The sequence below is a fragment of the Mustela putorius genome, unplaced genomic scaffold, assembly GCF_011764305.1.
Source record: "Mustela putorius furo isolate JIRA1106 unplaced genomic scaffold, ASM1176430v1.1 tig00000430_pilon_pilon_pilon, whole genome shotgun sequence".
NCBI classification, from domain to species: domain Eukaryota; kingdom Metazoa; phylum Chordata; class Mammalia; order Carnivora; family Mustelidae; genus Mustela; species Mustela putorius.
Window position 1 is genome coordinate 13655591 of NW_025421377.1, and position 26728 is coordinate 13682318.

The window sequence follows — 26728 nt, forward strand, 5'->3', positions numbered from 1 at the left end:
TATCAGCCATTCCTTTTGTTCTCCAGATCTCAGAGGCAGGATATGCTCCCTGGAGAGTCTGTAGTCAGCCTTTCTTAATGAAAGCTGTAAGTACATAGAGTTACCCCTATGAATCTTTTGAGTCATTCTTTGGAATCGGCTATTATCTACACCATCAGGTTGAGAACTGAGCAGAAAAAAATGGTAAATAGATGCAAATGAATGAACACACACACACACACACACACACACACACACACACACATCCCTGGTCTCCTTATTCCTTCCTCTTTCCCCTTCTCCTCCTCTGCCTTCTTCTTCTCCTTCTTCTTCCGAGGCCCATGGTCTGTGTTCTTTCGAGCTGACTCAGTATCTGGAGGCACCTGCGTGGCTCAGCCGGTTCAGCGTCTGCTTTCAGCTCAGGTCGAAATCTCAGGGTCCTGGGATGAAGCCCTGGGTCTGGCTCCGGGCTCAGCGGGGAGTGTGCTTCTCCCTCTGCCCCTCCCCTCTCTCGTTCTCCAGTAAATTTTAAAAATATTTTTTAAAAATTGTTTTAAAAAGCTCACAAAGTAGTTGAAACAAGCCATCTGTTTATTTCAGTTTGGAACTGTGATTTCTGCACTGCTTATTTACTAATTTAGCTTGTTTGTTTTACCTTCATTATCCACTAGAGATCTCTATCCTAGACATCAGCCTGAAAAAACAGGATCTCTCTTCAACTATGAAAAAACACCACGTAGTAGTTAACAACAGGAACATTCAGGAATTCATAGTTGAGCACAGGGGCCCAATAGCCTTATCGACACTGGGAATACAACAATGTATATAATAGGCAAACCCTTCCCTCCCTCCTAGGGTAAAGGCTCTAGGGACAGAATATAAATAATACCGTAAGTATCCAAAAAATATGGCCTATGAGATTATGATAAATACTGAGAAAAAGAAAGCAAGAAATGCATCACTGAGGTGATATTTGAGCAAAACCCTGAAGAAGGAAGGAGTGAAGTGTGCCCCTAGGCAGGAAAAAAACACTAGTAGAGAGACAGTTCCTGAGGTCGAAATAAGCCTGTGGTGGTGTTCCAGAAGCCCAGTGCAGCTGGTGTGCTGTAAAAGAGAAGAGGGTCACAGGGCATGCATCTGCGGGATGGCAGGGGCCCAGATCTGATAGAGCATTGCAAGGACTCTGGCGTTTATTCCCAGAGACACCGTAAGCCACTCTAGGTTTCTGAGCAGAGTGATGACATGAACTAACCTGTTTTAAAAAAGTGAAGCGTAGGTTATTGCAGGAAAACTAAGGGCTGAAACCCAGGGTGACCAAGGACAATAATGGACAAACAGAATAGGAGTGTGAGATGCTGACATAATATACTCAGGTTCGGGAATTTATTTATTTATTTTTTATTTTTTCTGGTAAATGTAACAAACAGGACTTGCTAGAGGTTCCATGTGACATGTCAGAGGAAGGGGAGTCAAACAGGACAGAAAATGTATCACAGGAGCAACCAGAAGGATGAAGTCACAATTGGGGTGGTCTGTCTCTGACCAAGTTGGGACACGCACACCAAGAGCTTCAACTCTGGGCCATGTCCGCTTTGAGATCCCTATCCTCGGGCAATGCAGATGTTACGTGTGCGGTCAGATGTACAAGCATGAAGTTCAGCTCAGAGGTCAGGCTAGAAAGAGTCGTTTGGCAACCGTGGACTCCCAGTGGCATTGGCAGCCTATGTGCTTGATGACAGGGGAATGCACGTAGGGAAAGGAGAGAAAAGAATCTAGGCCTGAGCCCCAGGACACGATCCCACTCGAAGGGGTCAGGGAGAAGAGAAAGCAAGGAAAAGCCAAAGAGCGGCCTACAGGAGCAAGGAAGACCTGCCGAGCCTGGCCTTCGAGGGTCCGCCGAGGGTCCTGTTTCACAGACGAGGAAGTCGTGCATTCAGAGGGCAATTGGCTCTGCTCAGAGATGCTGAAGCAGCTTTTCAATGATGAGAAGGAATGTCAACTTGTGCTTAATTTAAAAAATTTAAATTTAAATTTAAATTTAATTTAAAAAAGAATCCCAGAGCGCACATAGCTAGATTATGGCACGCACTGTCAAAACAGTTTACCTCTTCCTTTCATTTTTGGGCCTTTCATGCAGACTTTCTGTGAACCCAAGTTCCTCCTGGCACCTTGGACAAAGCGCAAATTGAATTATGCCTGTTTTACTTGTCTGCCTTTGGTGCGTAAGACAAGAAGGATTCTAACCTCCATTTATACTGCGAGGAAGAAATTAATGAGTATTTTCAAGTTCCTTGTTTGGTCACTTAATTGGCTGTGTGACAAAGAGCTCCGTGGTGCTTGTCAAACAACTTTCGGAGTCCTCTAATGATTTGTGCTTTGCCTGACTTGTGATACTATTCTGTGTGGCCTGTCAGGCTGGATATCCTTGTTAAAGTGGCTAGAATAAATTGGGTAGTGGTGTGCATACAATGTAGTATATTAACTACAGCAACAGGGAGTACTTTCAAGAGATTTCGATGTTTGCCCATAAGCATCAAAGCCAACCCAAACTTTCATTTAATATAATTAAAAGGACATCTGAAAGTAGTTTGAATCACAGCAGGTTCTTGAGGTTTGGTAACCCTTTGTTAAAACCCTGTGAACTTAATATATTTCACAGCTTGATAAATCTGCACTTGATTTGTGTCAGTAAGAGAGAAAATATAAATCTGCACCCTGCGTGTTTCGGGTGCCCCGAACCTATTGCTAAAAGACATTGAGATCAAAGAAAGTGACTTCCATCTACCAAACCAGAGTAGCTTTCTTTACATAAAGAAGTCCTAAGAATCCCGTCCGGTAAGTTGTAGTCCTGAAATGCTGTTATAAAGCCATCATTGAATCAAAAGACAGTAAAACTGTATATCACATATGCAGGGTGACTTATACAGGTCATCATTTAACTTGGACAGGTCAGTTCCCTATTAGAACCCTAATAATTAAAAAACCTCTACAGGACAATGGCAGATGTTGATGATGGAGATCCTAGTCTGACGTGCAAAGAACATCATTCTGGGAATCTCTCAGAATTCCTGTGGTGACTGTGTCAGGTCAAGCGGTGAGGGCTGCTTTCCAGAGTCATTTCCGACTCTTCCATTTTGCACGTTTCCTATAAATAAACAAAATGTTCCAGCCGTTCTTTGTATATACATGGTTTATGAATGCTTCAGGAAGTGATTCTTATGAGGGTTAAAAAAAAAAAACAAACCTTCGGTTTTTAAATAAAATATTTTCATCTAAAGCAAAAATATTCTCTCACTTCCCTTCACCAAGCTGCATTCTCGCTTGTTATTTTTTAATCAGAGCCTGGGTCATTACCTAACTTTAAAATTGTTAATTTAAAATTATTTCTAATGCATCCTTGCTTTCTGAAGGGTTTACCTGCAGAAAGGTTTTTGTGTACATGGAATATAAATGGATATTATATCTGTGCAAACACAGAAAGAATACACATCAATTTACTTTGTTGTTTCTTTAGTATCTTTATGATCACATAAGCAAACCAGAAGGAAAAAGATATTAAAAATAGCATTGCGGATTTAAAATCCTACTTTCTGAAGTTATCATTACCTTTTCTGGTGCAGGTCAGAAAAGAAATGAAAGTTTTAAGGTGTAATTTGCAGCAAAGCAGTTGCCTGATGACTTGGAACCAAACAAATGATTTTTTTAGTACTGCTCCCAACAGAGTTATAATTTTCATATTTTCCTTTATCTAATGTACGAATTTTATACAGCTAGTAGTAACAAAAACTTAACTAGGTAGCTTAAGAAAACCAGGGCTTTATTCACATGCATGAAAAAGAAATACAGACATTGTAGTTAGTCCAGGATTAGCATGAAAATTCCACTTCAGAAACCAAGGCTTCCTCTTTTTTTCTATTCTATTATCTTTAACATGAGGACTTCCATCCTCAACATGAGACAGTGGCTTAGGCTCCAGTCATCTCTTCATGCTAATCTCTACACTGAAGAAGGAGAAGGACAAGTAACTAAAAGATTCATCTCTTTTAAGAATGTTCCAGAAGATGCATAGGTGGGCAGTGTCCAGTGATTCTGTGTCTAAGTCAGGGAGTGTTATTGGGCAGCTAACATTTTTAGAGACAACCAAAAATACTTCTTTTTCTCATGTGATGGTACATATTGATATCTTCATCCAGTTTTGATATAATAACCTACCATAGATTTAAAACCGTATAGGCTTACTTTTGAACCCTAACTACCAATTAAAATTCTCTTTTGATGATTCTGTTAGTTATGGTCTTGGGCAATCATGTTGTTAAAAAGGTTATTTCAAGGGGTGCTCCGTGGGTTAAAGCCTCTGCCTTCAGCTCAGGTCAAGATCCCAGGGTCCTGGGATTGATCCCTGCATCAGGCTCTCTGTTCAGCAGGGAGCCTGCTTCCTCCTCTCTCTCTGCCTGCCTCTCTGCCTACTTGTGGTCTCTCTCTCTGTCAAATAAATAAATGAAATCTTTTAAAAAAATTATATAAGCTTGCAGTCCTAACTGCTTCAAGCCTTCGTTTTTCCTCTATAAGTTCCTATATGCACATAAAAATATTAATTAAAAGTGTAATGCTTTATTTTCTGTCTATCTTATGGTTTAATTCTCAGGTCCTGGCATTAAATCAGAATATACCCTAAGCGGGTAGAGTAGAGGGAAGGTTTTTCTTTCCTTACCAGCCTTCTGTAGACCTTTTAAATTGACTCCATTCAAGTACCTTGCACTCAAAATAGGCACCCTCTATCTTTTAATGAACAAAAATTTGCTTCTCTTTATTTCCAATTTAAATGAGTGCCACCTCGTTGCCGGCACTCAAATTCTGCATTTATTTTCCTTACCAACTGACTTTAATTAATCAACAAATTTTTAAAATTGCCCGTGGAATCCCAACTTTTCTTCATCCCCAGAGTCTGTACAGATTTGAATCCTGGTTCTGCCCTAAGTTAGTTAATTAACCTTTAGCAAGTTACTTCACTTTTCCTTAGATTTCCCCCTGCAAGATGAGGATATTCATTTCCACCTCATTTAGTTATTGTCAAAATTAAAGGAGTTGACGAATAAAGCATTTAGATGAGAGTTGAGAACATACTCAATCCATATATTTTTAAATGTTTATTTATTTATTTATTTGAGAGAGAGGGAGCACGAGCAGGAGGGGCAGAGGGAAAGGAAGAGAGAATCTTAAGCAGACTCCATCTCAGTGCAGAGCCTGCTGTGGGGCTCGATCTCACAACCCTGAGGTCATGACCTGAGCCCGAACCAAGAGTCAGGTGCTTAACTGACTGCACCACCCAGTTATTGGGCTCCGGTATTCCATGCATATTAACCATTGCAATGTATATCACTCCTCTTCTTTAAGTGTTTCAGTGACTTCTTATGGTTTTTTAAAGAAGAATCGTACATATCAAACATGGTTTGCAAACTTCTTTGGAAACTAGTCTTCACTCACTATCTTGCCACTCTGCTCTGCCTGCCATAGGAATCCTTTTCAGTTCCTGGGAGGTGTTTGTTCTGTTTCCCGTCCACATCTATATGCACATGCCTTACCTTTTGCCTCTTTGGCCAATGTTGAATTCAAGCTTGGAATTCTACTTCATGGAGCCTCTTCGATACAGCGCTTTGAACACTGTGTTTCCACTATTAGAACGCTTGCCATGTTTCTACTTGCTTCATAGTCTGGCGTCGCTATATTGTCATTACTCTTAAGGACGGAGAACATCTGTCTTTCTCGCAGCATCCCAGTTGAAAGTACTTCGTTAATATTTGTTGAATAAATATTGAGTTAGCCAGAAGTTTGAGTCAAGTTTATAGCTCTATTTAATTCCTGTAACACAATATAGATTTATTTGACAGCATTCAATCATTTAATCCTAAATGAGATTTTTAAAATAGTACAATAAATTACAGTTTGCTAAAAGCAGTACATTTTTAAGCAACAAGGGATCTCTTAAAGAGGCAGAATCTTTTCTGTGAAATTTAAGGTTCATCTTGTTCTACTGTTAAAGGCTCTTATCACTATATTAAGGTCAGTTGTGTTATATAATCTACTTTTAATTAAGATTTGAAAATGCCAACACTTCACTGTAATAGAAAAGGGAGTTCAGAGATTAGTAGTTTTTATATGTTTAGTAATATTAAATGACAGTGATTATAGAAAGAACCTTGGGTTATTGATCAGATGTGTAAATATCAGTCACTCAACTTGACTTCTAATAAAAAACCTGCAAGTTCAAAACTGTTTTGAAGACTCCTCTAACATTTGACCTTTAAAATTTTCATTTGAATCAATATATAAGCGTAGATTAGAGTACAATGTGCCCTATTCGGTAATGATTTTAAACTTTCACTCCATTTTCTTTTATTCTCAACTGATAATCTTCATATCAAGAAGTCAAAAATGAAGAATTAAAGCTTTATTTTTTCAAATTATAAATTAATAGCTACTATATATGTAATTATGTGTTATATAATATTACACACACACACACACACACACACATGCATACACATATATATAATCAGAAAGCAGGGAATGGGAGCAGAGAACAGAAGACTTACTTCTCTTTGCATATCTTGAGGTTTACACACAAAGAAAAAATATTTAAACATAATTGCATATATAATATGTAAGAATTGAATAGCCATGTTCAGCATACTGATTATAGCATGTATTGATGAAGAAATATTGCATTCGGGAGAACACATAAAAAAAAAAAATGATGTAGAAGTAAAGAGTAAAATAAAATTTTATATCACTGGAGAGTTTTCCAAAAGAATGTTAGCAATTTATTACCATGAATTCATCCACTAAGAGGAAATAATTGCTCTTAACTTTCTAATGGGCTGCCTAATGATAATTTGCGTATTTATAAATATCTGCTTTATTGTAACACAAAAGAACTTTTAAAAAATACTGAATGAGCTTAATATAGGATTCACTTTCCATTCTGTTTTGTTTGGGGGGGGCATCTTCACACTCCTACTCTAAACGTATCTAAATATATAATTCCTTTGTTTAAAAATATTTACTGGCTGAATATTTTCTATGCAGTAAAGCCCAAACTTCTATTATCCTGAAGATCTAACTGCTCCTTACCATTTCTCCCACTATCCCATCTTTTAATATTCTTTTTCCATGCACCACACACTCTCCTCATCCCAAACCCAGAACATTCTTCACCTTAGTACCGGCTTTGTTTTGTTTTAGTCATTAACTTGCTTACTATGCCCTTTAGTCTCAAGTCTCCTCATCATAATCGAGCCAAGTCTATTCATCTTTTAGTGTCTAACTCAAAATCAAGCACCTTCTGGGATCTTTTCTTGATCTTCCTTCCTCTTTACTTTTTGTCCCATATGCTGTGAGTCCTTAGCTCTATTTTGTGCTTACCTTCTGCCTCCCGGAGTGTAGACCAATTGAAAGCTGACTCTATGTTTTCCTCTCTTTCCTAACCTCCTCCAACAGTGACTTCCCTAGTTTTTTGCATATCATACATACTTAATAGGACCTCATTGAATTACATTGAAAGTGAGCTTTGGTACACTTAAAAACATTTTGGAAAGCTTTTTGTAGAATATATTGTTGTTATGCGTTGTGGTTTGCATTTACTACAATAGCCTGTGGTTCTGCTTTTCTCCTTTTGAACTCTGATTGTCTTCTTAATTCCCTCTCATTCAGCCTGTCTTCCCTTTAAACCCTGTGATATCTGAGCACTTCATTCTCTTAGAGGCCCTCTTGGGAGACAGGGCAAAAAGCTGTCAAACTCAAAGGTGTTTTCATTTTCTTATTACATATAAGATCATTAATGATTTGTTAGTAAAAGTAGGTTATCTTTGCTTACTGAGCATTTTTTGAGTGTCTGAAATGTCTCAAAGGCACTAAAATTTACCCTCGGAAAACACCAGTGAACATGATCTTCCCCCTCAGAACATCATAATCTCGTTAGAAAGCCAGACCATGAGTATGGATAGTTCTATTCAAGGTGACTAAGTACTAAAATGGGAACCCATTATGGCACTGAATCTCTAAATGATAAAGATTCAGATAATATTGACCAGTTACTAGGTTTTTTGGAGTTTTTTTGTTTTTGTTTTTTGTTTTGATTTGTTTTCCCATTTGTACTTACATATTCTTTGCTCTCATAAAACCAAGAATTTCAGAAAAAAAATTTTTTTTCCTACTGGCATGAAAATGAAGAGGACTCACTGAAGTATGACTCTTCATTAGAAAGCAGTCGTTCATTGAACACTTAGGATGTGTTGGGCAGAGTTTGGGGCACTTATAAATGACACAGAGTTGCCGCCCTCATGAAGCTTACCTTTTCTTGAGTGAGAGTTCTGAAATAGCCATGTAGATAAATACATATTTCAGATACTTTAGATAATGACTCATGATACAAAGAAAACAGAACAGTTAACAGATTTAAGGGTGGGGTAATTCTCCTTAGCTTTACTGATAATTGAAGACTTCTTTGTACCTGAGCTAAAACCTGGATGAGCTTATGATTAGCCCATTTTCAGAAAAATGCAATGGCGGTAAAGTTACATATCTTTTTTTTTTAAATTAATTAATTTATTTGACAGAGAGCACAAGCAGGGGGAACAGACAGAGGGAATGGGAGAAGCAGGCTCCCTGGTGAGCAAGGAGCCCATTGTCAAACGGGACTCAATCCCAAAACCTTGATACCATGACCTGAGCCCAAGACACACTTAACCAACTGAGCCACCCCTTTTAGTCCTTAACGTTACACATCTTTTCACAAGCATTCATTCTATTTGAGTCTTTAGCTTGGAGGTTTTCGAGTGAGGAAAGAGAGATAACTAAGTTCTCCAGATGACTTGGCTTACTTAGTTTAAGATTTACTGCTCACCTGGGTCAGAAGTGCCATTGATAGGACTCTCATTGCTGATTCTGGATATTTCACAAGCACATCCTCTTGGAATAAAGACAACAGTTGTTCCTAGAGAGATATATAGCTGGTCCCCCCATCCCCCAAATTTTCACAGTAGTCAGCAAATAAGTAAATCCTCCCTTTTGAAATAGTATGAGAATACACTTTGTAACATCCTTTAACAAACATTCTATAATTAAATGCTACAAGTAAAACTAGTCAAATGAATTTGCCCAAGATCTGAGTTTTATGATAAGAAGATCCAGTAATGTTGTGTCCTGCAAATATATGTCCAGAAGGATATGGTATGCTCATGATCATGGTAGGAATCTAAGTGAATTTTACACTTTCTAACTTATATTTGATTTTTAGAAACAGTCAAAAGTCACTTTAAAGTCCAGCCATAAACTATATAATGAGAAGAGTGATATGTAATAGCAGAAAACCCCTAACTCTCTCAATTTGAAACATAATGAACCTTATTTTCTCATGTAGCTCCCACTTTGTTGATTGGTTTAAAAACATAAATATGTCCAAAGACACACTGAAATTTAGTGCCAACTAGAATGCAGATTTCCAGTGCCATCTCCTATTCAGTTTCTAGTGATTTGGAAAAGAAAATAAAGTGAGTTAACATTTAGTTTCTGACAAGGACATTGTTGATTAAATTTATTTTCAAAATTTTAGATTAGTTCAGTCTGTACACATCAAAACCATTAGATGATTTTTTTTCTTTTCTTTTTTTTTTTTTTTTTGTTCTCGTGGATCAAGTCCTTTCTTTATGATAAATGCTGGGTCAAGTGTATTTTCTTTCAACTTTATTATGTAAATTTTAGATCAGAAAATTATTTATAGCAGAAAAAGAGAAGTCAGTGAGAGCTGTTGGACACTACGTGACGTCTCCATACCTCACTTTAATCAAATTCATTGTACATTCCCTGTTCAGCTTTGGTTCTAAGCATAGTTAAGCTAATGTCCTTGTAACCAAATAAAATGAAAATCAACCTGTTTTTAAAGAGATGTTGTTGGACTAATGAAAGCAATGCAAATAACTAGTTTGACAAAACAAAAACAAAACCACACATATCATACATATGATGATACAGTGTCATCATTTGTGGGTAAACTTACAAATGCAAAAATGTACAAGGCAAACAAAACACAGTCTTCTGTCACTGAAGGGTGTGAGTAATTGGCCTTCATTAAACTGGTAACAGGGGCATGTCAACAAACACTGGAAAGTTTAAACAACCTGCATTAATGCTATTAGACTGACTTAACCGTGCTGTTCAAACTTCTGAAATACACATTATGAATGATTTAATTCACATGTTCCCATCCTGTCCTTTTCCTCAAAGCTTCAGGTGATAGAGTCTTTAGTAGTTAAGTTGTGAAACAGGTTGATTCATGAAGGTTACATTAGAAGTTAATCCTTTGGGATCTCACTTCAGAGCAGATATTTTGTAAATATCAGGTATAAGCTATGCTTCTGTCAGTGAAGCTCTCTCTTCCGCCTAAGCTGGACTTAGATATCCAATGAAAGTCCATGTAAGGTTACACCTTGAACATGTGTTATGAGCCAGCCCACATAAATGCATCTGTATCGCCATGTAGTACAAAATGGTTGTCCTATCCTCTCTGATTTGTGTATCAACTGCAGACAAGTGAAGTAACTTGCACAACATCATACAGCTAGTTAAGTGGCACAGTCCAGGTACAAGCTCAGCAGATGGGTTTCCCAATTCCATATTCTGGTTTTCGCACGACAGAATTCCATGTGTTAAAATTTCCTTATGTTGATATTTAAGCAATCACACCAAATGCTTTTTTTTTCTTTTTTTTAAGATTTTATCTAGTTATTTGACACAAAGAGAGCACACAAGTAGGGGGAGCAGGGCAGAGGGGGAGGGAGAAGTAGCCTCCCCCAATGGGCAGGGAGCCTGTTGTAGGGCTTGATCCCTGGACCCTGGGATTATGACCTGAGCTGAAGGCAGATGCTCAACGACTGAGCCATCCAGGTGCCCCACAACATGTGCTTTTTAAAGAAGAATAAATAAATATTAGATTTGTGCCTAACCTATCTAAGGTTTTAGTTATTTCTTTTTCTTTTTCTTTCTTTCTTTTTTTTTTTTTTCATATTTTATTTATTTGAAGGAGAGAGAGAGAAAATGAGAGAAAGAGGGAGCATGAGAAGGGGGAGGGTCAGAGGGAGAAGCAGACTCCCTGCCCAGCAGGAAGCCTGATGTGGAACTCTATCCTGGAACTCCAGGATCATGACCTGAGGCCAAGGCAGTTGCTTAACCAACTGAGCCACCCAGGAACCCCAGTTGTTTATTTTTCTTGTGTTTTTTTTTTTCCTTTCTTCTTCCTTTTACATTTCTTAAATTAAAAAAAAAAAAAGTTGAAAACAATAAAGGGCAGAGCAAAAATGTTGCATTATCCCCAATAAAATTTTCTCTGAGATAAGACTTCCTCGGTGTAAGATTCTTCAGTAATCTTACAATGGCTGCTCCTTAAAGAACAGGCATAATTTCTGTTGTGTATGGGATTTTCAGAGCATTTCTAATGAATTCAGAGCATCATCTAATCACAGAAAGAATACTTCTTTGCACCCTGGAGGTCGATGTTCTTTGGCTTCTGAAAATACCTAAACTTGTTTTTGTTCATTTGTTTCCTATGTGGCACCTCCTTTTTGGCATATCCTCTTGGCATTATCACTATAGAGAACTTCCTGGAAAGCAAATCATTTTGTTGTGAATGGCAATGCTTTTGTCTGGCTTCTAGGTCATGCTTTAAACTCAGAACACATGGCAGAACTAAGCACACTATGTGAAAACGCCCAGTTATTAAACTCATGAGAATTTTTTTTTTTGGTGTTTTTTTGTTTGTTGTTAGTTTTTAAATGATGCAAAGTACTCAAGTTGCAAGTAAGACTAGTTTACATGAAAGTCCAATGATGTTGATTTTTGGCCAGAACTTGGAGTAGCTGGGAAAAATATCAAGAAAAAACAACTCTTATCAAAAGGCAAATTAGTTTTTGAAGCTGGTGTTAATTGGCAGCCAAGGTGTTTCATTATGAAGCTGAATTTTTAACAGTTGTGAGTCGGTTACTATGAAAACACCAGCCAGAAGAAAACACGGCAGTGCAATGGGTATTTCTTCAATCTCTCCTAATCCTTCTGCCAATGTGTCAATAAGGCGAGGCTTGTTCTGAAACACCCATGCGCTGCCTAGAAATTGCCTGTGTTGGCTGTTTATTCAGATTTTTTCTCGATTGGATGTATATTTCATAATCATTGGATTCAGGGATGATCACTTTCAAACTGCAGGTGTTATATTTTTTCTATTTTGCAATTCTGTGTTTGAATAAAACCTTAAGAAGACCTTATTGGGAGAACCGTTTTTTTGTTTTGTTTTGTTTTGTTTTGTTTTGTTTTCCTTTGTAACCTAGAGCATAAACCTAACCACAGGAAATATATAAATTGTAACGAGGGAGATGATTCTTTTGGAGGAAGCAATGAGAACTGTGGCTTTTTATCTCTATGTGTACCTACTGCTGATTTTTTTTTAAAGGAAAACACCTGAGGGCCACAGATAGCAAGTTCCAACTGTTTATTCCCTTCCCTAATACTAAACAGCATGAAGAAAGTTTTTCTTCACACATAACATATCCCAAGCCCCTGGGAGTATGTATGCTTTGATATTTTTCCCATTCTTGCATTTTCCCAGCTGGCTAAGAAAAAAAAGTTGGCTTGTTCAGTGAGTCCTCAACTTATAGGCAACAAATTCTTGTATTGTCCTGTCTGTTGTCATCCCTTTAACCTCTGCTACATTCAGCATTTAGTTTTATGGTGATATGTAGGGGAAAAAAATGATTTTTTTGTGGGTGATATGATAAAAGTGTTGGCTTAAATGACTTGCCAGCAGTTCCACAGCCAAATAATTTAATTATGTGATTATAGTCTTATTGAAGCCTTTGCTATTGATTCTAAGAAGCAAGCTTGGATCTATTTGTTGTCCTTCAAAACAAAAGCTGGTTTTTCTCTTGCCTTGCAGTCTCAGCTAGGGCTTTAACAGAACATAATAATGAATGCTTCTGCTGCAGCAAGTCACAGGGGAGGCTAGGACAATACTGAACTCATGCACACCGCTGATCCTTGCTTGCTGAGCAACATGTACACCTGGATTTCTGACAGCTCTGTGAGTTCACTAGAGACCTCTGTCATTTTGTTCATCCTCTTGTAGGCGATGGTCGAGACAGTTAACAACCTTCTCCAGCCACAAGCCTCAAATGCATGGAGAGACCTGACTACAAGCGATCAGCTACGGGCAGCGACCATGTTGCTTGACACTGTGGAGGAAAGTGCTTTTGTCCTGGCCGATAACCTTTTGAAGACTGACATTGTCAGGGAGAACACAGACAATATTCGTAAGTGGCCTTTGTTACACAGAAGGACCGGAGACCCTTGGACAGCAGAGGAGAGAAAGAAAAAAAATTTCTGTGGTAGTGTAGGTATTATGAGCGACTTTTATTTCAGTGGAGTTAAGTGGTTTTCTTTTTTCTATAATTAGAAGTATATCACCTGCCATTGGCTTAAAAGTCATTCCTCATAAACATGTGTGGTATCCTTCTTAGGATATCCCAATATTGGATATATTAGCCTGAGATCACTCACAGTTAGGTCCTTTAGTTAGCTAATTAGTTTTTTATGTCCATGTGTATCGATGTCTGCATTGTACTATTTAAAATTTATCCTCCTAACAGGGCCTGTGGGTCACGTCAGTTATGATAAGAATATCTCTGAATTATGTATTATAAAAAATCACTCATTTCAGTGAAGGTGATAAAACAGTGTTTTTTTTGTAATTGTGTTATTGGCTCATAAGGAGTATAAATCAATTTTTATTGTGCATAAGGATGTAGCTGACAGTTTTATTTCAGAAGATTTGATAAAGTTGTTTCAAACTTATTAGATTTAAAGATCGATCAATATTGATATAATAGTGCAGTTCTAGAGTATAAAGAGACTTTTATTTAATTCACAAAAGAAAGATAACACTTTGAAGATATAGTAACAATACTTTGAAGATATAGTGACAAAGTTGACAAAACATAAGGATTTAAGCTTGATTTTAAATTTTAGGCTTTATAATTGATATATTTGTGTTCTTATTTACCTATTTAAAAGTTTTTGTTTTATTTTTAAGAATAAAGTACTAAAGAAATACTTTTGAAATGGAACATTGAACTACTATTCATTTTGACTACTATAAATTAGTAGAATATTAATTCCAGTATTTTGATTTCAGAGATATTTCAGTAATTTGGGAAATCATCTTAGCTTTGGTGTATTTCTCAATGAGTACTGATAACTCTTTGCCATTAACAGAGTTGGAAGTTGCAAGGCTGAGCACGGAAGGAAACTTAGAAGACCTAAAATTTCCGGAAAACATGGGTCACGGAAGCACTATCCAGCTCTCCGCAAACACTTTAAAACAAAATGGTCGAAATGGTAGGTTAGAGTTTATTTGTTAAGCATTGTGAGATGTAACTCGTCATCAGTGCTTTGTTTCTTGGCTTGGGGGTTTAGATCTGCTATCCAAAATCTCTCTTACTCTCACTCAACTTATTCTATCTCTTCTCTTCCTCCTCTTTCCTATCTTGCCCCAAAAACATTGCAATGTATTTGCTCTACAAAATTCGCAGATTTGGAAATTGTTCTGTGCATTTTCAGTTGCAGTACAATGTCAGAAACATGAATCTGAGAGGAATTAATGAACAACAACATCCAGATATCTGACATTTTTTCTTGAAAGGAGTAACTCTTTCTGAGTTGACAGATTTAGTTTCTAAAACTTATAATGGAAATTTTATTTCTCATTTTAAAGTTGTATTGTTTTCCTTATTCACTAGTTTTGAAAGTGTTTCTATAGTTTCTTTTGAAAAGCATACAGAAAATTTAAAATGTGAGAAGGTGAGTTGGGGGAAAGGTACTGGTCAATATAGGTCAGTTTGATACTAGATTAAATTCACTGAATATAATGAGAATTAAATAAAATCATAGAGAACATATGTCTCAAGTTGTTACTGTATTAATTTTCTTTAAAGAGTTTATTTATTTATTTGTCAGAGAGAGAGAGAGAGAGAGCACAAGCAGGGGGGCAGCAGGCAGAGGGAGAACCAGGTTCTCTATTGAATAAGGAGCCCGAGGTGGGACTCCATCCCAGGACCCTAGGATCACGGCCTGAACTAAAGGCAAACACTTAACCGACTGAGCCACCCAGGTGTCCCTAGTATTAAATTTTTAAAAACATACTTTTTGCCAACTAAATGAGACCTTTGACCTTTTAGATGATGGGAAGATGACCTCAGGCTGTAGCAACCAACTCATGGTGCAGGGTGCATAGTTTTATTTATTCATTTGACAGAGAGAGAGGGATCACAAGTAGGCAGAGAGGCAGGCAGAGAGAGAGGAGGAAGCAGGCTCCCCGCTGAGCAGAGAGCCCGATGCGGGGCTCGATCCCACTACTCTGAGATCATGACCTGAGCCGAAGGCAGCGGCCCAACCCACTGAGCCACCCAGGCGCCCCAGGGTGCATAGTTTTAAAGAAAGAAAAGCCTGTTGAATAATACCAAGACAAAACAAATTGTGGCTGTTGTCAACAGAACAGAATTCTTTTAAGGTTGGAAATCATATAAGTGACCTCCTAAGTCATTATATTGCTAATTTGACTATATGAATTTTGAGGCTATAATAAGATTTTCTACAAAGCAAAATCAGATTTCTGCATTAGCTTTCCAGCTGGCTTCCCTCTCTCCACTCTTCCTGCCTCCCGACAGAATATCCTGTTCACAAGGATCTTCTGGAAATGTAAATCTGACCAGTTTGCTTCCGGTTGCATTCAGAATAAAATCAGAGGATTTCACTAGGCTACCAAGTGCTTGTCCACTTCTTTCCTGCCTCATCTGCCCGACTTCCTGTCTGTCTTTAACCTGCTCTCTGTGACTCAGTCTAGTCTTGATCCTTTTTCTTTTTTATTGAGCTAGAAGTGACATGGGACTTTATATTAGTTTCAGGAATACAATATAATGATTCGATATTTGTATATATTGTAAAATCATCACCACAGTAAGTCTAGTTCACACTTATCACCACATAGTTTTTTTTTTTTTCTTGTGCTGAGACCTTTTAAAATTGAACTCCTCAACAACTTTCAAATACATAATACAGTATTATTAACTTATAGTCACTATGCCATATATTACATCCCCATGACATTTATTTATAACTGGAAGATTGCACTTACTGACCTTTTTCACCCATTTTGCCTATCCACCACCCCCTGCCAGTGGCAGCCACCAGTTTGTTCTCTGTATCTATGAATTTAGTTTATTTATTTATTTTTTTAGGATTCCATATATAAGTGAGAATATACAATACTTATCTTTCTTTATTTGACATATTTCACTTAGCATAATGCCCTCAAAGTTCATTTATGTTATCATAAATAATAAGATATCATTCTTTGTTAATGGCTGAGTAATATTCCATTGTTTTCATCCATTCACTTATCAGTGGACACTAAGGTTGTTTACATACCTTAACTCTTCTGAATAATGCTACCATGAACATGGGGTACAGAGATCTTTCTGAGTTAGTGTGTTTCCTTCAGATAAAAACCCAGAAGTGGGGCACCTGGGTGGCTCAGTTAAGCCGCTGCCTTCGGCTCAGGTCATGATCTCAGGGTCCTGGGATCGAGTCCTGCATCCGGCTCTCTGCTCAGCAGGGAGCCTGCTTCCTCCTCTCTCTCTCTCTGCCTGCCTCTCTGCCTACTTGTAATCTCTCTCTGTCAAATAAATAAATAAAATCTTAAAAAAAAAAAAAAAAAAAAACCCAGAAGTGGAATTACTGGATCATATGGTAGTTTTATCTTTAATTTTGGGGGGCACCTCCACAGTGTTTTCCACAGGGTGTACCAGTTTACATTCCTACCAACAGTGCACAAGGATTCTCTCTGATCTAGTCTTGAATACACCAAGAGTGTTTCTGTGTCAGATTTCTGCATTTTGTTTTCTTCCTGGGATGTAATTTTTACATTTCTTTACGTAGAAGCTTCTCTATCATTTACTGTTCAGCATAAATGTTACCTCTTTAAGAAGGGAAGTTTTTCTCTGTCTCCCTGAAGGTACACCATTCTTTTCTAATTGCTTTTTTCCCATTAGCCATTTTATATTAATGCTTCCTCGTGGTGATTATTCACTTAACATCATATGAAATATTATTATTATTATTATTATTATTTTTAAGTTGCCTGCTTATTATCCGACTTTCTTTCTAAGTGGTAAGCTCATGAGAACAGGGATCTCTTCTTACTTGTCATCTGTTATATGTAACACTTGTGCCTGGCACATGGACACACTCTCTAAGAATTTCTCAAATAAGTGTATGAACTTATAGATATAAAGCTATTGGCAATCAAAATATGGTTATATTAGTCATATTTTGTTTTATACTCATTTATTTTATTTTCTAAAGTAGTGTGTGTGTGTGTTAGGTCACATTTAAACATTAATTTTGGAGTGCAGAATCTGTAACAATTATACATGACTAAATGCATTGACAAAACAAGGTGGGGATATCAACATGACACTGTCCTATAGGTAGAAATTGGTAGGAATTATCAACTGGCTATCAACCAGTTAAAAGTTGTTACTGTCAAAGGGGGGGGGGGGAGATGTTCTTCTGAAGTGTAACCTTCCAAAACTTAGTATTTTCATATTAAATCTAGAGAAAAGCACTAAACTTAAATGCTGTGTTATAACAGACAAGAAATATTTAGTGAATTACTACTCTTTCCTGAGTACATGTTAACACATGTGGATTGGAAATTTTAAAATGGCCCTTTCCTTTATGTAGCTCTTATAATCTCGTTGCTAAATTACTGAAAGGATATGGGTATCTCATAGGATCAATGAGCAGGCTGGAGAACTGGGCCCAGAAAACCAGCAAGAGCTTAGAGGCTGACAGCAGCCCATAGCATCACATGGCATCATTGCTGGCGATGTCACGGCTGCCACGAATGAGGCGTAAGTGAAAGCCGGTGCTGCTGCATCACCACCCGCTTCCTCGTGTCACCAGCTCCTCATCTGAAGTCAGAGATGAGTGCAGATGATGGGAGGCATTGAGGTCTGGTGTCCAGAGCAACCTCTTTGCAAAACGGGCTGGGAAAGCCAGTGTGCATCCATTTTGTGTCCATAAATCCCCAATAATTGGGAATTTTCCAAACAGGGGAGCACAGTTTCGATGTTGGACAGCCCCCTCCCCTCCTCAAAAGAAATCTATTAAAATTTCCTTGCTCTTATTTCCACTTGACTCCTAAGATTCAGGGATAAGGATTGAGACTTCTGTGATAGTCAGGACAGTGCCTATCTGGACAGCAGCTATCAGGACAGAGCCTCTATGAACTCATACTGGAAGTAAGACATAGGGCTTGATGTATTTTATTTTTTTTATTTTACTTTTTTAAAGATTTCATTTATTTATTTGGCAGACAGAGATCACAAGTAGGCAGAGAGGCAGGCAGAGAGAGAGAGGAGGAAGCAGGCTCTCTGCTGAGCAGAGAGCCCGATGTGGGGCTTGATCCCAGGACCCTGGGATCATGACCTGAGCGGAAGGCAGAAACTTTAACCTACTGAGCCACCCAGGCACCCTGGGCTTGATGTATTTTAAGAAAGAAAATGATATGATCAAAAACATGTCACCTGCGTGGCTCAGTCGTTTAAGCATCTGCCTTCAGCTCCGGTCATAATCCCAGGACCAGGGATGGAGCCCTGCATTGGACTCCCTGCTCAGCAGGGAGCCTGCTTCTCCCTCTCCCTCTGCCCTTCCTCCCCATGTTAAAAGAAGGTTAATTTTACAGAGGAATGCAGGTGGGAAATAGTCATAAGAGAAAAAAATAAGGTGGAAGGATATGTGGAGAAAGTGACTTTTGAAGAATATGGTAATTGTGTTCGATAACAGATAAGGATTTTGAGTCCTTGTTATGGTTGTTTTCACTGCAATTGAAATAAAATTCACATAAAATAAAATGCATATCCCTTAAGAATGTAGCCTGATGTATCTGACAGTTGCACATTCCAATGTAATATTACCTAAAATAAGATAAAAATATCTTCTATTACTTGGAAATTGTTACCCGTTTCCAGTCTTCTTACCACCTCTCCCCATCTGATGCAACTACTCTCGTTACGATCTCTATAGACAAATTTTACCTGTTCTTAGACTTCACACAAGTGAAATCATATAGTATGTGCTCTTTTCTGTCTGTGTTCTTTAACCAAACACAGTATTTTGGGGATTCTGTCATCATGCTCTAATGGTAGTTTCTTCTTTGTTCTATCGGTTGTTCTTCGTTGAGGCACAGTCTATTCCATTATATTCGTATGCCGTAATTCATTTGTCTGTTGATAGATTTTTACTTGTTTCCCTTTGGCAGATATTATAAGGTTGCTATTCATCTTATACAAGTTTTTTTTTCTTTATAGATTTATATTTTCGCTTATCTAGGAAAGGTAGATATGTACAACTTCACAGAAAAAAAATCACCATTTCTCCAAATAGCTGAACTACTTCTCATTTCCACCTGTAGTGTGCAGGAGCTGTAGCTGTTCCTCATTTTATAATGTTGGTGTGACCAGTCATTTTGATTTTAGAAATCCTCGTGGTTATGAGATGGTATCTTGGTATGTTTTTTCATTTTTATTTCCAGAAATACTAATGATGGTGATAATTTTTCATGTTTCTACTAGCCTTTCATGTATCTTTTTTTCTGAAGTATGTGTTTATGTCTTTTGCCATTTTCATGTCTTATTTATTCATTTTTTTGTTGATTAGGAGAAACCCTATATATAGTCAGGAGTCTAATATATATTATTGTTAGTATAATATGTATATTATATTTTCTATCATAATATATAATATACATAATATATTATATAAAGTATGATATGTTATTAATAATAAATAATATTGTTGATATAATATTTTGATAGACACATTTTAAATTTTGATAAAGTGTAGTTTACCTTTCTTTCTTTCCTTTATGGTTAATGTCTTTTGGATCCTATTCAAGTCATCATTGCCTACTCCAAGATCACAAAGATCCTCTATTTTGTTCTATAAGTTTTATGGTTCTGGTTTTTATGTTTAGGTCTATGATCTGTCTTTAAGTCTTTAAGTTTATTTGTTTGTTTGTTTTTAAGATTTTATTTATTTGACAGACAGAGATTATAAGTAGCCAGAGAGGCTGACGGCGGGGGCGGGGAGCCGGCTCCCTGCTGAGCAGAGAGCCCGATGCAGCGCTGGATCCCAGGACCCTGGGACCATGACCTGAGCTGAAGACAGGCTCTAACCCACTGAGCCACCCAGGCACCCCTAAGTCTTTAAGTTTTGAGTACAGAGCGATTCATTCACTTTTTAAAATACTGATAGATTGTTTTTCAGCATCATATGACATTCCTTTTCTCATGAATATCTTGGCACTTTGGTTAAAATGAATGCTTAATTTTGTTGTGAATGTATACTGTATGGATTTGATTATAATTTAATTAGACGTATCTAAATTTGGTGGAATGTACAAAGTAATCAGAGTTCCTTCCCAACTTATAATTCACATTTACATCTTTTTCAGGAGAGATCAGAGTGGCCTTTGTCCTCTACAACAACTTGGGCCCTTATTTGTCCACGGAGAACGCCAGCGTGAAGCTGGGAACAGAGGCGATGTCCACCAATCATTCTGTTATTGTCAATTCCCCTGTTATTACAGCAGCAATAAACAAAGAGTTCAGCAATAAGGTTTATTTAGCTGATCCTGTGGTGTTCACTGTTAAACATATTAAGGTAAGAAAATGCCATGATAAGTTTAGTTGTCCACATTGTCTGTATCTGTTACAGCGTGAACATGAACTAATTTTCCTTTGATTTTTCCTATTATTTGACAGGTAGCAATTCATTATCTATGAAATGATAGTGGTGGTTTTTCTTTTCTAAGATGAGGGAGGGGAAGAACTCTTGAATATATAAATGCTTCTGATAAAAATATTTGTAGATGGATTTCTAAATGTGTCTCCATAATTAAAAAGAATTAACAGCATATTTAGTGGAATTGGACATGGCTTCACATATGATGTCACAAGTAATTATGTCTTTGTGCTTGAATGTATTTTTAGGTATATACAAAGATTGTATTATAAAGTGAACAAAGATTTCTAAAGACCATCTTTTCAGAAATTGTTTAGAGTAATAAAATTCTTTATGGTGTATGTTACTTTGAAATTAGTTAAAGTCATTCTGAGACATTGATACTAGTATTCCAATAATATTAATTTTTTAAAAGGCAAACTCACCTCTAATTAGGGAAAATAAACAACAATATATGTTCAAATTTGCCTAGGCTTACTGAAGCCTATTTAATCTGAAAAACAGTGGTGTACATCTCCACAAAAGTTGGAACAGAGTATAAGGTGTGTTAGATGTAAAGAAAATGCTTATCTAATGTATGTGATCATAAAGTAGTTATTGGCTTTCTTGATTTTTTTTCCCCTCTGTAGCAGTCCGAGGAGAATTTCAACCCTAACTGTTCATTTTGGAGCTATTCCAAGCGCACAATGACAGGTTATTGGTCAACACAAGGCTGCCGGCTTCTGACAACAAATAAGACACATACTACCTGCTCTTGTAATCACCTAACCAATTTTGCAGTACTGATGGCACACGTGGAAGTTAAGGTAAGATGTATGCCATAAAGTAAAGATATCTAAGCATACGGTCAGGATATCACTGTAAGAAGTCCTAAACCCACAGGCCAGTCTTATTTCAAAGGCTTTCCACTTTCTTATTAATTTTGTTAAAAAATTCTCTGGAGTTCAACCCGTATCTTCTTCCTGGGTGATTCAAATAAAGTTTTTTTTATTTGTTTTTTGTTTTTGTTTTTGTTCTATTGTCAACATAGTTTATAAAATTGCAGTTCACTTATAAAATAAAAGTGTACTTATAACAATTTCCCTTAGTCTCCACTGTTTTTAGTTCATATGACCAAAGGAGACCATGTGAACAAATCAAAGTATAGAACACCAGGACAAAAGACCAATGCAGTGGGGTTAAGAACCAGGTCTGACATCAAATACTGCCAAACTGACTCTTGGAAAAGCAGCTATTAATGAGCACGATTAGCAATGCCTGTAATGCAAAGGGTGTAGGAAACGCTAATATAATGTAATGGGTTTTCTCCATTCAAGAAAACCCATTCTAGGGAAAAATCCAGGTGATAGGGTTTCCAAAGTCAGACACACAGCTCATGTGGCTGCATCAGTGTCCTCGGGCATGACTCTGGCTGCCATGGGTAGGGGAGGGCATGAAGGGGATTTAGATTTCAGTTATATTTAGGACATAACAATACAAAAGGTATAAAAAATGCAAAGAGCTTATTAGCTTGTTTATAGAGACTGATGGATTAGTAACAAGAAATTATACACTTGCAAATTCTGTTCTCATCTCCCTGATGTCAATAAAAAGAGAGGAAGGATTACTCTCCAACATGTTTTCCAAAAGTGAAAACTGTGGCACAGGTTTTATCTACTCGGTGTCATTTTTCCAAATAATTTCATCCAAAATTTTCCTTGACACATGAATTTGGATATGGTATGGGTATCCCAGAGGAAGACCCAATCCAAACCCTGTTAGCACCTTACACGTAAATTACCTTAGCTGTGTCAGCATCGTTTACGTTTTGGTCTTTGAAGGACTACATACCTTATTTTGTCAAAGCATTACAAATTGATGTAGTTTAGCAAGACTAGCTATACTAACAAATGTTAGGTTTCAACCTGGAACATGTTAGTGAGGCTTCTAGGATTCTATTTTTCCATTTAGGGAATAAATTCAAAGTCAGAAAAATGGGCCATATTTGAAACAACAAAATATCATTTTTAGCACCCTCTCCTCGATCCATTATACAAGAATTCTGGCTCTGACCATTATCACATGTCGACAAGAGACAAAATAAATGCAAATCAGTATTTCCACGTAGCGGTCAGTCACACAGCATGGATGTCCCGGTTTTCTGTACCGTAGACGTCTGCGGGTGCCAGTCAGCCGCATTTGGATCTCACAGCTTGGTTTTGGCACTTGAGAAACAGAAAACAAACAGTTTGAATACCACCACCGGTCCAGAGAGAAACACACTAACCAAACTTGCATGAGACTAATTCCTCAAACAGAACACCAGTCTGTTTGTGCACAGTGAGAAATCCAGCCACCCGTTGGAATAGATATTGTTTGCTAGTTGTCGCTTTCTAACTCCGCAGGAAGATGTATGAAGGAAACGAGATTATAGGGGATAGTTGGGCTTGGTGAGCCTGGGAGGAGAGGGAGAGGAGTGAGCCGAGTAACCTCACGGCTGTCGCCGTTAAGCTGTGGTACCCTGACGTGTCGGTCTTCATTGCAGGCGCCGCCTGTGCCCTGTACGCACCGTCCTCACCGGTCATCTGCACTTCTCTGCCGTTCATTGAGCACTTCCTTCATTCTTTCAGCAGCATTTTTTGCGTGTTGACATGGAGACCTCCCCTGTGATTCTGCCATACAGGGGAGGATCATCTAAGAAGGCAGGGTTGGTCAGAAAGGGCTTGTCAAAAGAATGTCCCATTCTGAAGAAGGGCAGGCAGAATGTACTTAGGAAGGCAACGTGTGCAGAACTTGCACTGACCGCATTCTTGCAACACTTTCTTCTCTTTGCCTTGGGTGCACCCCTCCCTCCTATTTCTCTCCTTCCTGGGCCCCTGATCCCTCTTAGCTTCCTCTTCCTTCTCATCGCCGTGACCTCTCATTGTTGCTCTGGACCCACGTGTAATTAGATCTACGATAGGCATTATCTGTTCTTTGCCCCTATGTGAGCTCCTGTAGCCAGCCATGTGGCTCTTAGCATCTCATGATTCCCAGATTTTCTGTCTCCATTTTTTTTTTAATTTTTTTTTTTTTTTATTTGACAGACAGAGATCACAAGTAGGCAGAGAGGCAGGCAGAGAGAGGAGGAAGCAGGCTTCCCACTGAGCAGAGAGCCCGATGTGGGGCTCGATCCCAAGACCCTGCGACCATGACCCGAGCCGAAAGCAGAGGCTTTAACCCACTGAGCCACCCAGGTGCACCCCCCGTCTCCATTTTTAAACTCCAGAATCACAGAGTCAACTGCTGACTGGTCCTATCCTCTTAGACTTCTAATAAGGGCCTCAATTCCAGAACTACACTTCTGATACGCCTGAGACTTCTCACTGAAGGGCCGCTCTGCCCTTCCAGCAGGCCCCAAGCCCCGCACCATTTTTTATTTGTTTCTTTTTGCTCACACTGCACACCCAGCCCCAAGGGTACCCCCAGCGTATACTGCAAGATCAAGGACCGGACAAGTGCTCACCACCTTCGCCACTACCATCTAGCTTCCGGCCCTGGTATCTAGCCTTCACTTTCTAGCGACAGCCCTTTAGTTGGTCTCTCTGCTTCTCTCCATGTCCCTCCTAAATTTATACTCAGTAGAGTTGCCAGAGGGCTGCTCTTCCACTGTGAGTCAGACCTTCTCACCAGTCTGATTCCTTCTCAAAAAGTCGCTCTGTAATCCCTTTAAAATGCCAATCAGGTACTTCAGACTTTTGATCCAGTCTGAACTGACTCCTTGCCTCAATAAGAAACAAGAAAGGGGCCAGATCTTGGCCTCTTCACATCTTTCGACATCCTTCCCTAGGACTCTTCCTCTAGCACACTTGGCTTCAGCCGTGACAGGCCACTTTGCCTTTCCACAAACACATCAGGTATTAGACTGGAGAGTGCCCCCCCACCTCCCCCTCCCAAACAGCCACCACAGCCAACGTCCTCATCCCCTTTAAGTCTCGGCTTCACTGTCACCTTCTCAAAGAGGCTCACCCTGTCCACTTTATTTAAAATTTCAGATTACCCCACCCCCACAGCATACTGTGAGGAATAAATAAGGCAAGACCGTTTCCTGACCTTGGGGAATTCGTAATTTACCAAGGGAGAGAAGGGTGAAGACTGATTTTTGAATGGGATGGTAAGAGAGATCTCATAATTTTAAAGAAGAAAAATTCAACTAAGTTTGAAGATCTAATTAGCTTTATTAAGGGATTCATGAATCAAGCAGTGTCCCATCTAACAAGTAGAGGGGAACCCCACCGATTTGTATAATATGGAAGGTTTTTATAGGAGAGGGTAGGGCGAGGAAGTAATGTATTAGCAAAATTAAGGAAAGGATGGTTTCAGTCAAGGTCATTTTCCCTTGTGGGAAATATAGGGGGTCTTGTTAGATGGAATTACCTCATCTTTGGGGGAATGGAGAGGACCCATGTGACAGATGACCTCATTGGTGTTAATCAGAAAATTCCTGACTGGTTAGGTAAGACTTACATTTCTAAGGGAGGTTGAAACTGCAAGTAGGTTAGGTATGAAGCCCAATATAGGGGCTTGATACCTTTGGTGACTTGGCCTGAGTAATGCCATTTTGGGCCTATGGTTTACTTTTTAACAATAACTAGATCCTTTTAGGGAGGTTAAAGAAGAAAGGGGATGCTTCTAGCTAAAGTGGCAATTTTGCTGGTTAACTATTTCTGACTTTGCTGTACTTATGTTGTCTAAGGAAACATCTGATTGTCTTCTCTTTTAGACACAAAAGTAATCATTCCAAATGAATGATTTTTTAGACACAAAAATCATTCATTTTTGTAATCAGAATGATTACAAAAGTAATCATTCTGAGCCTGGGTAGCTCGGTCCATTAAGCATCGGACTCTTGATTTCCACTCAGGTCATGATCTAGAGTCCTGAGATTGAGCGCCACCTTGGCCTCCACACCGAGCAGGGAGTCTGCTTGGGATTTCTCTCTCTCCCCATCTCCCTCTGCCCCTCCCCCTGCTCAGGACCCTGCACTCTCTTTCTCACAAATAAGCAAATAAAACATATGTTTTAAAAGTAATCATTATAGAAATTTAGGTAATTTATACTAAACTGATATAGTATCTATGGTATTTTAAAACCTTTCCATTATTGTGAATCAGCTACAGGTTGATTTGTCTGTTGTTCAGCAGAATATTAAATACATCAAATTCAATCGTCTATCTCTTCTCTTACTAGTGATTGTTTTTGTGAACATCCTTTGTGGGAGGAGTATTTTAGTTTACAGGAGTGTAAGTTTCAAACCAACTGATTAAGATTTCTACTGTGATTTTGTAAAGCATTATAACAAATGCTTTAGAAAAGAGTTGACAGTTTCTCTTTCCTCTACTCAAATTGTAATTCTTTGAGAGATAATTAAAAAATAATAATAATAACTTTCTCCTATTAGTTCAACTTGACATTGATTTTCTTTTTTTTCTTTAAAGATTGTTATTTATTTTTTGGCAGACAGATCATAAGCAGGCAGAGAGGCAGGCAGAGAGAGGAAGGGAAGTAGGCTCCCCGCTGAGCAGAGAGCCCGATGTGGGGCTTGATCCCAGGACCCTGAGATCATGACCTGAGCTGAAGGCAGAGGCTTAACCCACTGAGCCACCCAGGCGCCCCCCCCCCTTTTTAAAGATTTATTTGTTTATTTGAGAGAGCACCGAGCAGGGGAAGGCTGTGGGCTTATCCTTTCTGACTGACTCACCCAGGTGCCCCTTTATTATTTTTAAAAGGCTTCACTTCCTTAGGTTGATGCTTGCATCTTTCTCTTTCTGTGTTTTTTTTTTAAATTTAATTTATCTTATTGTCCCCACCCCAAATTCACTCCAGT

At 38.3% G+C, this 26728-nt stretch overlaps 1 protein-coding gene across 18 annotated transcripts in view; it reads left to right on the top strand.

Moving 5' to 3' along the window:
• The window catches only part of ADGRL3 (adhesion G protein-coupled receptor L3), an 839163-nt gene that overhangs the window by 677299 nt on the left and 135136 nt on the right, over positions 1-26728 (top strand). For all 18 annotated transcript variants that reach the window (XM_045079818.1, XM_045079821.1, XM_045079816.1 and 15 more), the window contains 4 exons: positions 13148-13331; positions 14293-14415; positions 20594-20802; positions 21513-21689. In XM_045079818.1, the coding sequence (XP_044935753.1) occupies positions 13148-13331; positions 14293-14415; positions 20594-20802; positions 21513-21689 (693 nt within the window). The remainder of the gene's footprint in view (positions 1-13147; positions 13332-14292; positions 14416-20593; positions 20803-21512; positions 21690-26728) is intronic.